The following is a 20365-nucleotide window of genomic DNA, read 5'->3' as shown; positions in this document are numbered from 1 at the left end:
CTTTATGCTTGTCCTGTGGGAACATTACCATCCCTTCACATTCAGATGTACGTTCTAGCTAACCCTTTCTCACCTGGAGATAACTGCCTGATGTCTGAATGCACTTGTGTTGGGTTTGAAATGCGACAAGATCAAATTAAAATGTTTTTCTGTCCTCTCGGCTGCTGCCCCTCTAGCAGAGGCAGCTCTTCAGATTTTTCTCTGGGAACATACAGATCTTGTTTCCCCTTTTACCTTGGGAACATTTCATCATAAAGTCTTAAAAACATAAACATGATGGCAGATAAAGGCCAAATGGCTCATCCAGTCTGCCCATATATCATCTTCTATCTCCTCCTCTTCCTAAGAGATCCAACGTACCTGTTCCATGCTTTCTTGAATTCAGACACAGTCTTTGTCTCCACCACCTCTACCGGGAGACTATTCCATGAATCTACCACCCTTAGATTACTCCTGAGCCTATCGCCTATTTTCATCCTATGCTTTTTCTTTATGGAGCTTCCTTTCAAATGAAAAGATTCGCCTCATGTGCATTTAAGCCTCTTAAGTTTTTTTTTCTGTTTATGAAAACAATTTTTATTGAACAGAAAGATAAATATAGCAAAAGGTATAGTATTTGTTCAAAATACAATTGTAAAACCCCCAGTACAACTCCCCTCCCCCAACAATATCAGTAACAAGGAAAATTACAGCAAGTAACAGGAAAGGCAAAGAGAGAGCAAATATCCCACAGTGGCCAATCGGGAAGGTCCCAAACAGTATCCAAAAGAAAAGGAAGTTTTTAAACATCTCTATCGTATCTCCCCTTTCCTGCCTTTCCTCCAAAGTATACATAAGTCTGTCCCCATACACCTCATGATGAAAACCACCGACCATTTTAGTTGCCTTCCTCTGGACCAACTTCATCCTTTGGATATCTTTTTGAAGGTATGGTCTCCAGAATTATACACACTATTCTAAATGAGTTCTCATCAGAGTCTTATACAGGGGCATCAATACCTCCTTTTCCCTACTGGCCATACCTCTCCCTATGCACCCTAGTATCCTTGTAGCTTTCGCCGTCACCTTTTCACCTGTTTGGGCCATCTTAAGATCATCACACCTGGGTATCCAGGTGTGTAGTCAGAAGTAAAGGGTCATGGATTTGATATACCGACTTTCTGTGGGTACAACCAAAGCAGTTTACATATATTATTTGCAGGTACTTTCTCTGTCCCTAATAGGCTGTCCTACTTGTAGTTTTGTACCTGAGCCATTGACGTCCAATTGGAGGGGATTGGCAAGGGTAGACTGGACCTTTCAGTTCTTCTCTCTCCCGTTTCTGCACCTCCATGCGTGCTTTGGATCCATACAATTGGTAGGAAGACAATTCGTAGGATACAACAATTGGTAGGAAAATCCTACCAATTGTCATCCTACGAATTGTCTTCCTATCAGTTTGTCATCCTACCTATTACAGGTATTTCGTGCCCCCCTCCCACAGATATTTTTGTACCTCTTTGCATAGGCCTACTGCATCGAAATGTGAGGCCCTCTGCAGGGGGCCTCTCCTGCAGTATGTACCTCTTCGTATCCCCCTTCCACGGGGTTTTTGTAGCTCACCGTGTAGGCCTGTACCTTTCTACTTCTTCATGCCCCCTCCCACGGGTTTTCTGTATCTCTCTATGTAGGCTTACTTCATTGGAACAGGAGGCCTTCCCATGGTGCCCTCTCTCATGATATGTACCGCTTTTTGTCCTCCTTCCATGAGTTTTATGTACCTCTCTATGTAGACCTATTCCTTCTCTTCCGCCTCCTTGCCGGCTATAGGGTCCGCATAGAAATCCACAGGCAGCGGCTGACCCAGAAGCATTCCCTCTGACATCAGAGGCTCCCTCTGCATTGGAGGTTCCCTCTGATGCTGCCTGCAGATATATGAACAACTGCACAGAAGGAGGAAGAGGGAGTAAGCTGCTACTTCCGGGGGGGGGGGGGGTCTTCCAGAGGGATTGCCATAAAGCTGCTGTTTCTTCTGGGGGGATGGGGGTCATGGCCTCCCCCCATGCTGCCAAGCTGCTGCTGCTTGCGGGGATGGAGGTGTTTGGGGGAGGGGCAAGGATTAGCTTCCTATTTCCGACAATTGTTAGATGTAAGTTTGCAATAATAATACACATACATTTACTTCAAAAATCACATTTAAAAAGTCCAAATGTTTGAAAGTCCTGGTAGGAAATGATGCGACTCAACACAGTCCGTGTTTCGGCCTCCGAAAGGAGGCCTGCCTCGGGGGGTGTAGTTTATAAATTTAGAAGGATATATTGAATATATTGAAGAGGGCCAAGAATGCATATTATGAAAAATACACTTAAAAAGGATCAAATCATTTCCTACCAGGACTTTCAAACATTTGGACTTTTTTATGTGATTTTTGAAGTAAATTTATGTATATTATTATTGTGAGCTTATGTATATAAATAAAGATTGTCTATTCCAAGGTTGATGTGATCTATCCCACTCCCCACTTGTTCTTCTATTGCATATTTCCTGTTGCCATTCTATGTGTATGTATCAATTGATGTCCTTGTTAGACATCTTTTAGTCTTGAATAAACATGATTTAAACATAAAGTTAGATGTAGGGACCACAGCTTATAGGGTTTGTGCTGTGATTACAGAAGGTTCTGCTGATAACTTTAGGGTTCACCCTGGCACAGAGCCAAAATTGATTCAAATCTCACTGGTCTCCTTACAGCAAGAACACACGGAAATTTTGCACAGCTTGCGCTTCACGCTGGCGTTTGTACACTACGTGATGGAGATTGCCGCAGTGAAGGGCTGCGCCAACGAGCTTGGCAGTTCAGTGGCATCTGAATACCAGCTCCAGGAGAGTGTTGTTGCAGATCAGATAAGTCTCCTCAGCAAAGAGTGGAGGTAAGGGCACACAGCAGACCTTCCTAGATTTAATCCAGAATAAATTACTGGAAACTGTGTACACATCCCCTTCCATATTCGCGGGGGTTAGGGGCAAAGCCGGCCCGCAAATACCAAATAATCACGACTATCTTTAGGGCCTCTCCACTGGACTTACTTTTTAAAGCCTGGTGGTCTAGCAGTAAAGCAGGGCAGGAGCCATCTTCCTATGCTCCTGCCCTGTGCAGAGCTGGGAACAAAAAATGGCTCCTGTGAGTTTCCGCGAGACCATGGGAACTCACAGCATCCATTTTTGTTCCCAGTTCTGCACAAGGCAGGAGCGTAGGAAGATCGCTCCTGCCCTGCTTTACTTGTAGACCACCAGCTTTTAAAAAGTAAGTGGAGAGGTCCGGGAGACAGGGGTGGGTCACCCAGACAAAACCTGCGAATAGCTGAAGACGTGAATTCCGAACCCACGAATTTGGAAAGGGATGTGTAATTCTGAAATGAGCCCGCTTAAATAATCTGTTAACTTGGCATCTGAGATTCAGTACATTAATGGCAAGCCAGCTGTAGCAATGGAAAGGAGGGGAATGAAAGGGGAATACTTTTCTGTTTTTGCCACTTGCATACCTGGAGCTGTCATGTCTTGTTTCCTTGTCCCAATAGTGAAGGGATTAAGACACAGAAAGGAAATTCAGTAAGTGGAATGATCCATTTTAAACCAGTGATTTAGCTACAGGTGGTCCCACACCCACCAAGACAATTCACTGGTGACCATCTTTCTCCCCTCTCCTTCCACACCTGGATCTGGCATTCAACCCCCACCCCTCCCTCTCTCTAAACCACCCCTCCCTGAACCTCATCACCTTTACAGGCAGGAGCAGGGATGTGTGTTTGACCTCTCTTCCTCACGACTCCTGCATTTGGATTGCTTTCAAGTTTCATGTTTTTATTAATATTTGATAAATCACTTATTCAGTTATCTAAGCGATGTACAGCTTTATAAAAACATAGGTTGTGAAAACTAACAGGGTAATACACATCTTTTAACTCTAGGACAGACACGAGGCGTGGGGATAGCGGGGAGAAGTTACAATTTTTAGTCGTAGAGGCCATTTGGGCTTTTCTCTTCAGTGCTGTAATTTTAGCGACATGTTAACAGCTAACTGTGTCATATATGTAGCTATCAGTAGTCACTACTGGACACACGTTTAGGAAGTGGGTGCGAGGGTTTCATTGATCAGTTTAAAGGAAGCAAAAAAAGTCAAGAATGTTTGCCTAACTCAGTGAAAGGACATTTTCCCATTGACCTTTATCCCAGGCTTCCATCTTTTTGCTGAGTTGTCATTGCTAAGAATCATCTAACTCTGCATTGGTTGATTTTAAATTGTCTTTCAAGTTATGCAGAACAGCTGGTGTTGTACCTGAGGGTGGCAGAGCTCCTGTCTGCAGGGCTGCAAACAGCAATGGAGCAAATTAAAGCTGGGAAATTGTGTCTCTCCTCCACTGTCAAACATGGTAAGGATCCCACCAGATGAAACAGCATTGCTCCATTAAATCCATGTTTTTCTGTGTTGGTATGCGTTTGTATTTTTATGTCAACATTACTGGAAATCCTATTCACGTCCATTTAACAATGCAATTGAAATTTAAATATTAAACTGTGGCTAACCTTTGATGGCATACAGACAAGAACTTTTTATTTATTTATTTATTTATTTATTTTCCACCTATGTCTAAGCCAGTGGTCTCAAACTCGCGGCCCGGGGGCCACATGCGGCCCGCCAGGTACTATTTTGAGGCCCTCAGTATGTTTATCATAATCACAAAAGTAAAATAAAACAGTTTCTTGATCATATCTCTTTAGCCAAAAGGAAAGATTTATAAACCATAAAGAGTTTTACCTCATGCAAAATTGTCATTTCTTTAATAAGACATTAACTATTTTTTTTCTGCGGCCCTCCAAGTACCGACAAATCCAAAATGTGGCCCTGCAAAGGGTTTGAGTTTGAGACCACTGGTCTAAGCGGTTTTACATTCAGGTACTGGGGGAAGATTCTCAAAACTTAACGGTAAAATCCAACGGGCTGCTACCGAGGTTGCTGTTGTAACGATTTCAAAAAGGCGAGTCATTCTCAAAATACTCCGCATGCACACGAGGTTCACGGATGTTCATGTAAGCTCGCTAAATTTACTTGAGATGAGTTGCTGGTGATAGCGATCAGCACATGCGCAGAATACACCCACATATTTTTTTTTAAGACCTACAAATTGAAGATCGGCAGGAGAGATGCCCACTCTCTCCCACATTGCTCGCATAACCTCCGGATGCCCACCCCTGGCAGTGGGAGAGGTGCCCACTGCCTCCCGCCATATCGCACAATCCCCCAACACTACTACCCAGCCCACCCACCCCCACCCCCGCAGTGGGAGAGATGCCCACTCCCTCCCGCCATCGCCCAATCCCTCCAACTCTCCCCGCTCCTCCTTATTGACAAAGCCAGTTGAAAGGGCACCTACCCGCTCCGGCTGGCAGGCCTGCCTCTTACAAAATGGAGGTCCTGTCCCTTTCTGGTACATTCTGGGATGCGTCAGGGAGGGCCCTAAGGCGCTGATTGGCCCAGGCATTTAAAGCCCTGAAAGGGGGGGGGGGCGGTGCTGGAAGGTTGTGTGACAGTGGTGGAAGGGAGTGGAACTACAAAAATATACATAAGAACATACACACAAATAAATAAACCTGTAGAGAGGGGCTGGACCATAGCAGCAGTTTAAAGATGCACAGGAAGAGATGGAATATGTGTGTGTAGGTACTAAGATCCTTCTTCAACAAGTTATACTTTAAAAAAATTGTTGGATACGATTTGTTAATACAGCTTCCAAGGATGGGGCAGAGTGACCACACGGTACAGTCTAGTATTGGAAATCTATAGCATGTTGCATGGTACGGGGAAGAAAGGGGTTTTAAAAAAGATTTTTTTTTTACAAATCACATAAGAATTTTGTTTGTCTTTTTTTTTTCTCTTAGTGTCTCTTTCAGTCTCCCCTTTCCACACCACCACTAATTATCTAGTGTACTAAATGTAATTCACCCTGAGTCCCTACTGAATAAAAAGCATGAGCTAAAATTACTTAAAGGGTAAAAGGGATGGGACTTGATATGCTACTTTTTTCTGTGTGGTTACAAAGTGGTTTATGTATTTTAGACAAGTACTTATTTTGTACCTGGGGCAATGACGTGTTAAGTGACTTGCCCAGATTTACAAGAAGCTGCAGCGGGGATCGAGCTCACAACCTCAGGGTGCTGAGGCAGCTGCTTTGATGACTAGGCCACTCCTCCGTACTTGATTACTATTCAACATATTGCAAACCAGTGTTTCTCAACTTCTTCAAGCCAAGTACCCCCTAAGTCTAACAAATATCAACCGAGTACCTCCACCCAAGTTCCGCCCCAGACTTGTACAGGCTCCACCCCTGACCTGCTAAGGCTCTACCCCTGAACCCACCCCCATAATAATAGTACTGATTGTAATGCAATTTCTTCCATCCGTTTTTCATATACACACAATATAATCCTATTAATACATAATGGTAACCACAAAATTTTAAAAACCCACAAAGTATACTGTATGCAGAGAAAATGTTAATTATCATTTATATTCGGGGGAGCGGGGGTTTCAAAGAAGTCAAGACAGATGACTTTAAAATATGCAATGTCTCCTCAGTAACAACTATAGAAAAATAGACAAATATAGTGCAAAATATAGACAGCAGATATAAATTCTCAAAGCGGACACATTTTGGTCACTAAATTAAAAATAAAATCATTTTTCCTACTTTCTGACTGTGCATCCAATATTTCTTTCTGACTGTGCATCCAACATTTCTTTATTTCTGCCTCCTGCATGCTTCCTCTCTTCCAGACCTCATTCCCTTCCCCAACCAACATTTCTCTCTTTCTCTGTGCCTCCATGAGTCCAAGATTTCTCCCTCTCTCATCCCCTGGATCATGTGCAGCATTTTTCACCACTGCCCAACAGCCCCATGCCCATTTCTCCTTCTGTCACCCCTCCACCACCATGTCCAATATTTCTCCCTCTCATCCTTCTCTTCCCCATACATCTCTACCTGTGTCTCTCTATGCCTAATTTTCCTCTTCTTCCTTTTCCCATGTGCACCATCTCTTTCCCTCTCACTCACACACTCATGCCCAACAATTCTCTCTTTCTATTCCCTCCGTCCTATGTCCAAGTTAGTGCCCCCTTCCTCCCTCCCTTCTGTGTCCCATGTTCATGCCACCTCCCTTCCTTCTGTCGAGTTTGTGCCCCCTCCCTTCCCTGCCTCCAGCTGTTGTCCCAGAATCATGCCCCACCAGTGCCCCAATGCGCTCCTTTCCCCCCTCCTTTTTCCCAGAAAGATTGTGTCCCCTTACTTATTTGAGCTGTACGCGCTCCATCTGCCTTCAGGGTTTCAAGACAAAGTTGGACAAGTTCATGCTAAACTGGTGAGACTGGACTCATTTGGAGCACTGGTATTACCTAGGGGCCGCCGCGTGAGCTGGGCAGGATGGACCACTGGTCTGACCCAGCAGCGGCAATTCTTATGTTCTTATGCTCAGCGGCTTGCTGGGGGGGATGCACAGGCAGTGACTCACACGCTGCACATGGGTAACCCACAAGCCTTTCCTCCAATGTCAGCGCTGACATTGGAGAAAAGGTTTCCAGGTCAGCTATGTGCAGATTGTGAACCGCTGCCAGCTGCGCGACTCCCAACAAGCCGCTGAAGGCAGAAGGACCAGAAGGCTTTCCTCTGATGTCAGCTCTGACATCGGAGGGAAGCCAAGTGGGTCGGTTTTGGGAGGGAAAGAGGAGAGGTTGGCGGGCAGGGATCCCCGGCAGCGGCTTCAGTAGGTGGGTCGGGCAGCAAGGAGGGATCCCCAGCAGCGGAAGCGGGGCTTCGACGGACGGGTGGGCAGGGAATATTCTCTGCGGTGGCCATGCCGCGTACCTCCAACAAACACATCCCGCCTGTTGAGAAACACTGTTGTGTCAGCACTTTGGGTGCATCTCTTTACAGTTAACAAATCCAAATTAAAAAATAAGTTCAGTCAGACCTATTTAGCTGTCTGGAACTGCAGTTTTAGGTGGCTGGAAGCCAGCACCAGATTTTAAAAAAATCTAATGTAGACAGACTTGCGGTTAAAACATTTTGGAGGTTACTGTGAAACTAACCTTTCCCTGCAAGAGGTAGGAGATGTGACCTTGTGAGAAATTTATATCTGCTCTAGTATTATCCTCAGTATTGCATTCCATTCTGGTCTCCTTATCTCAAGAAAGATAGAGTGGCGCTAGAAAAGGTTCAAAGAAGAGCGACCAAGATGGTAAAGGGGATGGAACTCCTCTTCAGCTTGGAAAAAAGACGACTGAGGGGAGATATGATTGAAGTCTACAAAATCCTGAGTGGAGCAGAATTGGTACAAGTGGATCGATTTTTCACCGTCAAAAATTACAAAGACTAGAGGACACTCGATGAAGTTAGAGGGAAATACTTTTAAAACCAATAGGAGGAAATTTTTTTTCACTCAGAGTATATAAGCTCTGGAACGCATTGCCAGAGGATGTGGTAAGAGCGGATGGCGTAGCTCAGTGTTCTTCAACCTTTTTACACCTGTGGACCGGCGGAAATAAAATAATTATTTCGTGGACCGGCAAACTACTAAGACTGAAATTTTTTTTTAAAAACCATCGCCGCCCCGTCCCCGCGAGCTCGATCCCACAAACCATCTGATCCCATCCGCACAAGCCTCAAATAGTTATGATTTTATATTGTACATATTTTATTAAAGTATAAAAAGAAACAATATTCTATACAATTGTCATTTTATAAATACAAATAATACAGAGCAAGGATCAACAAACCCCCTGTCTCCCCTCCCCTTCACATATATCCCCTCTACTATCAAGAAAACTGAATAAGCCAAATTTCTCTAATCTTTCGCTGTATGGCAGCTCCTCCAACACCTTAACCATCTTAGTCGCTCTTCTCTGGACCCTTTCGAGTAGTAGTACCGTGTCCTCCTTCATGTACGGTGACCAGTGCTGGACGCAGTACTCCAGGTGAGGGCGTACAGCGTCATGATAACCTTCTCTGTCTCTTCAGTCCAGCATCTGCCCCTTCCATTCACTGTCTGTCTTTCCCTGCCATCTCTCCTCCTGCCCCCCCCCCCCCAATTTGGTCTGGCATCCATCATCTTCCTTCTGTTCCCCTCATGGTCTGGCATTTCTGTCCTTCCCTCCCCCCTGTGGTTTTTAGCATCTCTCTCTTCTCATTTCCTCCACTCAGATCTGATATTGTTCTCTGTTCTCTCTTCCCTTTTCTTCTCTGGTCTTCCTTCTCTATTTTCTGCCTCCATCTAAATTAAATTCTTTTTTACTATTTAGTCCCGTTTCTCTCTTTTCACTGTGTCTACCCACAGCTTGTCACCCCTTTCCCTCACCCCTCCATTATCTTACTATTTTCTTCCCCCTTTATTTAGCTCCTCCTTCCATCTAGTATGTGTTCTTTCCCCACTTCCATTCAGCATCTGCTCTCCCCTCTCAACTGACATCCATCTGCCTTCTGCTCTCTCTCCCTTCTTCTCACTTCCATCATCTGTCTCCTTCTCTCTCTCTCATCTCCTCCATTCCATCATCTGCCCCTTCTCTCTCTTCCCCCCCCAACTTCCATCATCTGCCCCCCTTCCCCTCACCTTTGCGGGTCACTTTCTTTCCCCTGAGGGTGGTTCATGTCAGAGGGGAAGCTTTGGCCGAGCATAACTGCTTGCAAGGAACAGTGGAACTTACTTGATGTCATGCTGGGGCCCGTTGCCGTTTGAAGAAAAAAAAAAAAAGGGACCTCCAAAGGTGAGAGGAAGGGAAACCTCCAGGACAGCTGCTCTTTGCCCTCCTTCAGCAGCCCAAGAGTCTTTAGGCAAGCGGCAGCTCTGTATGCTTCTAATTTCGGCACAGAGCTGCCTCTAAGCAGTAGTTTAGCGCGGTTTCATGAGGCAGCCTCGGGGCCTTTGCTAGGCCGGCCCACATCGCATCATCGAAGCGGGCCGGCCTAGCAAAGGCCCCGAGGCTGCCTCGTGAAACCGCGCTAAACTACTGCTTAGAGGCAGCTCTGTACCGAAGTTAAAAGCATACAGAGCTGCCGCTGCTGGTCGGGAGGTGCGAAGACAAGGCAGGAAGCATACGCTGCAGGAGTCCCGGCGAAGGCAGAAGTCCCGGCACAGCGACGGCAACAGGAAGTTGCAAGTCAGCTGACGTCGGCACTTTTCGTTGCGGCGGGGACCCGAGTCCTTCGCGGACCGGCAAGATTTTTTTGCGGACCGACACCGGTCCGCGGACCGGCGGTTGAAGAACTGTGGCGTAGCTGGTTTTAAGAAAGGTTTGGACAAGTTCCTGGAGGAAAAGTCCATAGTCTGTTATTCAGAAAGACATGGAGGAAGCCACTGCTTGCCCTGTATTGGTCGCATGTAATGTTGCTACACCTTGGGTTTTGGCCAGGTACTAGTGACCTGGATTGGCCACCGTGAGACCGGGCTACTGGGCTTGATGGACCATTGGTCTGACCCAGTAATGCTGTTCTTATATTCTTATTATCCTCATGGCGAGACATGTACCTCATCTAGAATTGAGTAATGTTAATAAGACCCTTTTTCTTTCCCTCAACACAGATGGTGTAGCAAATATTTTAAAATAAAATAAGGAAGCACTTTACTTGATAGCAATGGCTGCATATTTCTTTCTGAACTATGTTGTAAAGAGCATCGAAGACGTTTGACCTACTAAGGTGATATTAATAGCAATGACGCTCGTCTGCAGCACAAATGTGTAGAGGATGGGGGATGGGATGGGATTTGGGATTTTGCTCGTGCTGTTTTTTCAGCAGTGGCTCAAGCTGAGTTACATTCAGCATGATTCTTTACAAGTTATGTACAATTTATAGAATCACGCTTAGTGCTGTCTAAGCACCACTGTGCATCACCACTTGTAACATAGTAACATAGTAGATGACGGCAGATAAAGACCCGAATGGTCCATCCAGTCTGCCCAACCTGATTCAATTTAAAATTTTTTATTTTATTTTATTTTTTTTAATTTTTCTTCTTAGCTATTTCTGGGCAAGAATCCAAAGCTTTACCCGGTACTGTGCTTGGGTTCCAACTGCCAAAATCTCTGTTAAGACTTACTTCAGCCCATCTACACCCTCCCAGCCATTGAAGCCCTCCCCTGCCCATCCTCCACCAAACGGTTTATCTGTTTTACTTAGATTGTAAGCTCTATCGAGCAGGGATTGTCTCTTACATGTTTAATGTACAGCGCTGTGTATGTCTGACTATGCTAAAGAAATGATAAGCAGTAGAGTAGTAACATAGTAGATGATGGCAGATAAAGACCCGAATGGTCCATCCAGTCTGCCCAACCTGATTCAGTTAAAATTTTTTTTTTTTCCTTCTTAGCTATTTCCGGGCAAGAATCCAAAGCTCTGCCCGATACTGTGCTTAGATTGCAATTACTGAAGTCTCTGTCAAAGCTCACTCCAGCCCATCTATACCATCCCAGCCACTGAAGCCCTCCCCAGCCCATCAAGTAATAATAATAATTCTTAGATACCGCCAAACCAGTAGTTCAGGGCACTTTACAGCAAGAAGGAACTGCACAAACAGTGAAATACTTACATAAGCATAAAGCAAAAATTCTCAGAAAATACAAAATGGCAATTAAATCACATATTTATCAAACAGATAAGTTTTAAGAAATTTTCTAAATAAATAATAAGACTGAGTTTGGGGAATAAGCGTACTCCAACATGAATTCATTGCACCAGCCTGAAATGCAAAAGTTTTTCCTAAGAATCTCTTATAACACGACATGCTTTTACTGAGGGAAACGTAAAGCAGTAAGTTTTTTGTGTATTCTTATTTGAATTCTTTCCCTGTCCTCAAAAAGCTTTTAAAACTGGAGGAGTAGCCACCTAGTGGTTAGTGCAAAGGCCCGAGAACCTGGGAAACTGCGTTCGATTCCCAGTGCAGCGCCTTATGACTGTAGGCTTGTCGTTTAACCCTTCATTGCTCCAGGTACAAAATAAATACCTGTAAATAATATGTAAACTGCTTTAATTGTAACCACTGAAAGACAATGTATCAAGTGGCAAAAAGTGGACTTAGCACACCCTTACATAGATTTCCCCACGTTTATTTATTTCATTTTCTATACCGTTCTCCCCAGGGAGCTCCGAACAGTTTACATGAATTTATTCAGGTACTCAAGCATTTTCCCCGTCTGTCCGATGGGCTCACAATCTGTCTAGTGTTCCTGGGGCAATGGGGGGATTAAGCGACTTGCCCAGGGTCACAAGGAGCATGTGGGTTTGAACCCACAACTTCAGGGTGCTGAGGTGTAGAGTGTCTCAATCTGTCCTCCTTACTTCCATGGCTTTCCATAGAAGTAAAGCCCGGATGTCTCAATCCGTCCTCCTTTTTCTGGAGCCATATGGTAACCCTACCCTTCATCATAAGTTTCATCAGACAAGATGAGGGGAAAGGACAGCATTGCATGTGAAGCTGGACAGTAATAGTTTGACTTTTAAGTACCTGTATAGATTGTAACCACAGAAAGGCAGTATATCAAATACTATACCATATCAACTCTTGTATCCCGCAAATGTCAAAGAGACCTTCGACCAGTAGTGACATAAGGCAATCCAGACAGAATAATAAGCTCGATGAGCAAGGCATAGGATTTTAAACTAAATGTGATATTGAATGGGGATCTAATTGAAAAAAGTAGTAAATAAACATTTATGTTCATTCATGTCTGATATACTGCTTAAACTGAAACACAGATCAAGGTGGAGCATAATTCCAAAATTAAATATTAAAGAAAGAAGGATACCAGTTGTTGACAGAATTCCACATGATAAATCTTAAAAATAAAAAAGATCTAGACTACATTAAGAGTATCAACATATTAAAAAAAAATTTCTAAAATCACTATTCCATGCCCAAATACCTTTCGCAGAACGCCAGACTATGGGCTCCTTTTATCAAGGCGCGCTACGGGGGTTAGCGCGTCGGACATTTCATCATGCGCTAACCCCTGCGGCAAGCCAAAAAACTAACACCTCGTTAGCGACGAGTGCAACAGGCGGTTTAACATGCGGTATTCCGCACGTTAAACCCCCTACCGCGCCTTGATAAAAGGACCCCTATATGTTTGAAGAAGAGATTTTACTAAGGCGCGCTAGCCAATTTAGCGTGCACTAAACGCCAACGCCTCCACAGAATATAATGGACACGTTAGCATTTAGCGCACGCTAAATCGGCTAGCGCACCTTCGTAAAAGGCACCCCAGTGTGCCTTTCTAGGAGTCAGAAGAACTAAACCATGTGAATCAAGAGATCCTGGAGAATGTGAGAGGGTGTAAGAAATAGTTAAAAGTACCATCCCGTACCACATCAAATCTCGTCTCCCGCAAATGTCAGCTAGGAATCATTGCGGCTTACACAATATTAGAATTGCTACAGAGACATACAAAGAAATGGAATGGAAGATATCATGCAGGGGATTGCATGGGAAAGGGTCAATGCACTGAGGAAAAAAGGTGAGTTTTCAGTGCTTTCCTGAATTTGGAAGTATGTAGGTGTTTGTCAAAGGCTGCCTGGGAGGTTGTTCCAGATTCTGGGCCCCTGAAACTCAAAGGTGGTCTCAAAGAGAGCCTTCCTTCGAACATCCCATTCCCCTTTCCCTTCACGCAGTGTCTCGTAGAGAATGACACGGGGACAGATTTTTCCCCGTCCCCACAGGAACTCATTTTCATGTCCCCGCAAGTTCTTTTCCTGTACCTGCCCCATTCCTGCAAGCTCCATCCTCATGTGCACAAGCCTCAAACACATTAGAATCATAAGTGTTTGAGGCTTGTGCGGTTAAGGCAGAACTTACAGGAATGGCACAGGGACAGCGACAAAACTCACGGGGATGGGACAGAGAAATTGAGTTCCTGCGGGGACAAATTTGTCCCCATGTCATTCTCTAGTGTCTCGCATCCAGACAGAATCTTAGTGCCTCTCCATTCAGTAAATGCGCTTCCAGCCACTTCCAGAGTGAACGGTTTGGACAGAGTGTGACAGGCGCCTCCTCTTTCTTCTCTTTGCAGTGGTGAAGAAGCTGAATGAACTGTATAAGTCTAGCGTCTCGTCCTGCCACTGTCTGAATGTGCGACTGCAGCGTTTCTTTGCAGATAAACAGAAGCTCATGGACCGGATGAACAGCATCTCTGCAGAAAAGCTGATCTTCAGCTACGCCGTACAGATGGTAAGAGGGCAGGGAGTGCCCTTGTGAGTAGCTTACGGTTGTGCACATATGTGTGAGAGACACTTATTTCTCATGGATGGGTTCCAGTATGACATCCGGGACGTGTCATTCAGATGAAAAGTAATAGACTTTCCTTATCGCTCACCAATCCAGAACAGATCGATTAGGCCCCTCTGGTCTGGTCTGGTGTGACTCAAGGACAGAAAATTAGTAGGTGAGACCAGAATTTTTCATTGCATATTGGACGTCCCATTAGTTGAAACTAGGCTGAAAGAGCAGCCAGATGCCTCTGTAATAACATTATGCGTGGCAGGGTGATATAATGCTTTCTCCCTACAGGTGCAATCTGCTGCGCTGGATGAGATGTTCCATCACCGAGAAGACTGTGTGCAGAGGTATCACAAGGCTCTGTTGCTGATGGATGGCATCCTTAACTTCATGACCGAGCAAGGGGATATAGAGAACATCAGGAAGTGTGAGTGTGGTTATCCTTTTCATTGGCTAAACGACACCACGTGACCCTAAACATGCTGAAAATAATATATATTACAGGAAAAAGAAAGGAAGCTTGGGGGAGAAGCAACAGGGCCAGAAGCCTTACAAACTGGTACTGTATTTGGAGGAGTGTAATTCATGCTGCCAAGGGAAGGGTTACGTTGTATCATGTATTTAATTTTATTCTAAAGATCACAAAAACTGAAGAGGCACCTAAATATCCAAAGATATATCAAGCAATAATTATAATTAATGGCAAACCGTGTTCAAAACAGGTGTATTTTGCAAACCAAAACAGCGGGACAAGCCCGGTTGCTTAAATGCTGTGGCTTGACACTTCTATCATTGCATCGGTTTTTTCCTGGCAAAAAGCTCAAATAATGAAACAGAACTTATCTCGTACTTGAAACAACTTGTAATAAAGACTCTGGGTCCTGACCCGTTTCGCGACAGCTGCTTGGGAAGACCCTTAAAACTTCATTCAAGAAAGTGTGGTCTGTCTCTCCCGTTCACTTGCAACTTTCAAAATGCACCTAAAGATACCCACTAAATAAATACCATTATCAGAGACTAACCAGAGAAGACTTTGAAGCAGTAGCTCTTTTCCAAATAAATTCCCCTGATGCTGCATGATTGCGAAACAGGGCCTGTTGGGAATTATGAGATGACTTTCTAGACTATGTTAAACTGCACCAGGAGAGTGTATTCAACTGAGCTGTGGTGATCTTTCCTGTATCAGAGGACATTTTTAAGATAAATGCGGGTTCCTTATGTTTTACTTAAAGAGATTTTGAACAATTTACCTTGATGTAATAATATTGATAGAATTTTCACAGAGTTTTTCTTTGACCAAGGATGTGTTTTCTATGACAACTTAGTATTTGTCATAGTAGTTTCCTGGGTTGACTCCCGGGAAACACTGAGGTCTTTTCTCCGTGTTAGGAACCTGCTATGGTTAGTCTGTGATAACGGTATTTATGTAGTAGATATCTTTAGGTGGCTATATTATTTTTTTGATATTCTGCTTGCATTATATTATTTATCCCAGGACAAGCAGGCATGATATTCTCACATGTGGGTGACGTCATCTACGGAGCCCCGATGCGGACAGCTTTTCAAGCAAACTTGATTGAAGATTCAAGTTTGCTGTGCTGCACCACGCATGTGTGCCTCCTGCTCCACTAGAGGGCGCATCCCCATTCTGCTTGCATTATATTATTTTTAGTTTCATTACATTACATTTCTTTTAGTCTGCAATTACCTACATAGTTCGATGCACCTTCCAATTAAATAAATACCATAAATAGATTGTAACCTACCCTCTCTAACTGTATTCCATATGTATTTTTCATACAGTTCTTCACTGTCAGTTTAATTTCCATCCTATAAGTTCACATAGAATTTTTCTTTTTTCAACCATCTTTATTTTCTCTTCTTTATTAATTTCCAGGTACTTTAGTTAGATTGTGAGCCTTCGGGACAGTAAGGGAATTTTTTAAGTACCTTCTTACTTCTCATTTATAATCTTAATGTATATTTTCTTCAAACCGCTTAGAACCTAACGGATGTAGCGGTATATAAGAAATAAATTACATTACATTACATTACATACAAGAAGACTGGAACAATCCCAGGAAATTCCAATAGACATACAGGAGTATTCACAACCTAAACATATCTTTCCAAGCCTAGAGTTTGGGTGAAAGAATTTGAAAACAAGATGGCTAATCAGTTTTTAGTCTGTAACAAAGTCTGGGGGTAACCCCCTCCCAAAAAAACTCCAAAAGCTACGAAGAAGTAATAGGGTTGAACAACAGACTTCCAAGCAGGAGCAAGAAATTCCATAGAGAGAAGTTTATTATACAAATAAACTGTAGAAGAAGGATGGCAACAAAAAGCAAAGAATCCCAACAGAACTGCAGTAAAATATCGAATCGAAGAACAAAAGCAAAAACTGCAGGAATGCATGTCTTTCATAAATATGGACATAAAACAGTTTGTATCCAAAAGGATCAATGAACCCGAACCCGACACGATCCGTGTTTCAAAGAAAGCACTCCTTCCTCAGGAGTCCTAAAGTGTGTCATATACAAGGGAACCTGATAGATAACAACTGAAATCACTCAGCTGTTCACCCACACCGCTGATTCCAGTTGTTATCCATCAAGTTCCTTTGTATATGACACACTTTATGACCCCTGAGGAAGGAGTGTTTTCTTTGAAACACAGACCGTGTTGGGTCCGGGTTCATCGATCCTTTTGGATACAAACTGTTTTATGACCATATTTATGATTGTTTATTAAAGACTTGCCCCCTCTTCTACTAAACCGCGCTGAACAGCCCGTGCTACTCCTGACGCTCATAGAGTTCTTATGAGGCCTTTGGCGTTTTGTACAACATTCCTGCAGAAGAAGGATGATCACTATAATGGTTGGAAGCTGCAGCACTATATATTCTGAGCAACGGGGTTTTCGTTTGTACTTGGGCCCAGATTCTCTAAATGGTGTACGTTTTTTTTAGGTGCCTAAGCTCAGTAAAAAAAAAAAAGCTGTTTAAATGCCATTTTAACTGAGTTTCAAGGTGCCTACCAGCGCCTAAAAAATTAGGCATGGCTAACGCCGGAAGTGACATTAGGCGGCGTAAAAGGTAGGTGCCAGAAATGTAGGTCTGGAAGACCCTGACCTACATTTCTGGCGCCTACCTTTACTGGAGGCATGATTCCGTAACCGTCGCCGTCATGTGATTGACCCGACAATGGCGCAGGTTAGAGAATCTGGGCCTTAGGACACGGTTCTTGCTTTTCGGTAACACAAACAATTGATGTCTTCAGTCTTCGTTCTTCTTCTACACAGTGTATTTCACTCCTAAAGCAGGCGATTTCAGCCCCGAAATGTGTTGCTATGTCAAGTCCGTTTGACTTTGTAAAATAAACATCTCCCTGTGGAATTTCTTGCTCCTGCTTGGAAGGCCGTTGTTCAAACCTGCTACTTCTTCATGGTGTAGCCAGTTTTACTAACATGTTCAAAATAGAAAAGCCTTCTCTGCTTTTCTAAATGTAAAATATTTTTTTTACATTCTATTTTTTGTTTTATAAATCTTTATTCATTTTCTTATGTTACAACAAGTGTTTTAAATAATTTCATTATAAACTTGAATAATCACACTTGATTAACTTACAGATTAATATCAAATTTAAAATTTCTTTAGAAAATCAATATTTTATAAAGTTATAATATTATGTAAGAAATTTAAATTAATATAATTATTATTGAATATAATAATCTCCCCTCCCTCCCTCCCTCCCTATCAATACTGAATGAGAAATCTTTATTCATTTTCATATGTTACATCAACAATATAAATTCATACTAATATTTCAGAAAACTAAATTTATATAATTCTTAGTTAATATAATAATATCCCATCCCCTCCCCCCTCCCTTCATCTTTTATTCTATTGTCCATTCATCTTAACATTCTGGAAATCAATCTGGCCCCAAATAAATAGGATGTTAGAAAATCCGTTAGCCTTGACATATGATACCATATTATTTGGAACAACTATGAGAGCAAGAAGTCAAATATCATCAAGTAATAACAAACTTCTTTTTATTTTAACTGGAATAGCAATACAACAAATCACATTCAATTGGAAAAAACATGACAGATTAAATTATACATTCTGGTGGAATTCTGTATGTCATATATACAAAATGGAGCTCACTATAGCAACACAAAAAGGACATATAGATAAATTTCAAAAAATATGGAGACCATTAACTGAATATTGTAAAGAATGATTAATTTTCCCATGTATAGAATTTGATTAGAAGATATATTAATACTTGATTTATAATATGAAATATGGAAAGAATAGCATTTAAAAATTTTATTCATTTTTTTTACATTCTAATTGAGGAAAGTAAATAAGTCCATGTCATAGCTGCCTGATAAGGAAAAGATAACGTTAATAGCTTTTGAGCTCTAACCTTATTAACAGTTGGAAAATGCAATAATATCTGGTTTCTAAGGGAGTACATGAAAAAATGTATAAGATGTACTATACCATACCGTATAAAATTTTAGATATTATCATACACAGCTTAAATTTCGGTAACCAGTGTAATCTAAGAAAGATTGGTTTCATTCTATCTGAGCTATGAATCTTAACAGCTGCCTCTTGAACGATTCGTATGAATTAGAGCAGGCCAGAGGCGGTAAAGTGATACATCAAATAGCCCGTGCACAATTTCAGCTCCTCCAAAGGTGCCAAATCCATTTACTTATGTGAAACTTAAAAAGAGGTTGCAGAGGATGATGAGAACCTATTAGGAGTCCAGGAAAACCACAACATAAGAGATGCCGCTGCTGGGTCAGACCATCGTGCCCAGCAGTCCGCTCACACGGCGGCCCTTTTGGTCAAAGACCAGTGCCCTAAGTGAGACTAGCCTTACCAGTGTACGTCCTTGTTCAGTAGGAACTTGTCTAACTTTGTCTTGAATCCCTGGAGGGTGTTTTCCCCTATGATAGCCTCCGGGAGAGCGTTCCAGTTTTCTATCACTCTCTGGGTGAAGAAGAACTTCTTTACGTTTGTACGGAATCTATCCCCCTTCAACTTTAGAGCGTGCCCTCTCATTCTCCCTACCTTGGAGAGGGTGAACAACCTGTCCTTATCTACTGTCTATCCCCTTCAGTATCTTGAATGTTTTGATCATGTCCCGTCTCAATCTCCTGTGTTTGCATTCCCACCCACCTTCCCTAGGCCTCACTCAGACTCTGTGTTTATGGTGCTGGATGCTTCCACCTATTATAACATTATCTTGTTGGGGGACAGAATATTGATTTTTTTTTTTTAATTTCTTCTCATGCAGGTAAAATGTGCATTGAGAGGAGACTTTCAGCCCTGGAGTCAGGGGCCAGCGCCTGATTTGCACAACATCTTTCCATGTGGCTCTCTGTGTGATGAACAGAATTCACTGGATCTTTTGCTTGAAGGTCTGCATCACTGTCGGAGGGTGGTGGAGGGGACCGGCCCAACACCTGCCGTGGCTGTGCTGAGGACACCTTGCGTTCGTTACTTATTAAGCAATCGGGTGTGGCTGCACAGCGGACATATTGATGGAGACAGAGCAACTTTTGTTCCCCACTACACACTACAAAGTCTTGCTGGTGCAGACTGACAAACGCCTACAGGGGAGGTTACAGTGGAAAAAGAAGAGACTTGTTTTTCATGCCTCTGCTTCCCCCACATCAGCGCTGTCACGTGCTCACAATGGTGTCGGGTCAAAAGCGCGCCGGGACAAAGGCGCGCGCAGACAACTGAGTGCAACGCGGAGCCGCGCGCCAAAGAAAATGACTGTTTTAAAGGGCTCCGACGGGGGATGTGTGGGGCGAACCCCCTCACTTTACTTTATACAGATCGTGCCTCGTTGTGGGGGCATTGTGGGGGGCTTGGGGGGTTGTAACCCCCCACATTTTACTGAAAACTTAACTTTTTCCCTAAACAACAGGGAAACAGTTAAGTTTCCAGTATAATGAGGGGGGTTACAACCCCCCAAACCCCCCACAACCCTGCCGCAATCTGTATTAAGTAAAGTGGGGGGTTTCCCCAACAAAACCCCCCATC

The 20365-nt window shown here is 43.3% G+C and overlaps 1 protein-coding gene across 1 annotated transcript in view; it reads left to right on the top strand.

Annotated features, from left to right (window-relative positions):
• The window catches only part of ULK1 (unc-51 like autophagy activating kinase 1), a 176226-nt gene extending 156103 nt beyond the window's left edge, over positions 1-20123 (top strand). The window contains exons 24-28 of the mRNA XM_033957048.1: positions 2731-2909; positions 4291-4409; positions 14087-14244; positions 14584-14719; positions 19611-20123. Of these exons, the coding sequence (XP_033812939.1) occupies positions 2731-2909; positions 4291-4409; positions 14087-14244; positions 14584-14719; positions 19611-19666 (648 nt within the window). The 3' untranslated portion in view covers positions 19667-20123. The remainder of the gene's footprint in view (positions 1-2730; positions 2910-4290; positions 4410-14086; positions 14245-14583; positions 14720-19610) is intronic.
• The last annotated feature ends 242 nt before the right edge of the window (positions 20124-20365 follow it).

This window comes from Geotrypetes seraphini, chromosome 8, assembly GCF_902459505.1.
Source record: "Geotrypetes seraphini chromosome 8, aGeoSer1.1, whole genome shotgun sequence".
NCBI classification, from domain to species: Eukaryota; Metazoa; Chordata; class Amphibia; order Gymnophiona; family Dermophiidae; genus Geotrypetes; species Geotrypetes seraphini.
This window is presented reverse-complemented; position numbering and strand designations above follow the sequence as displayed.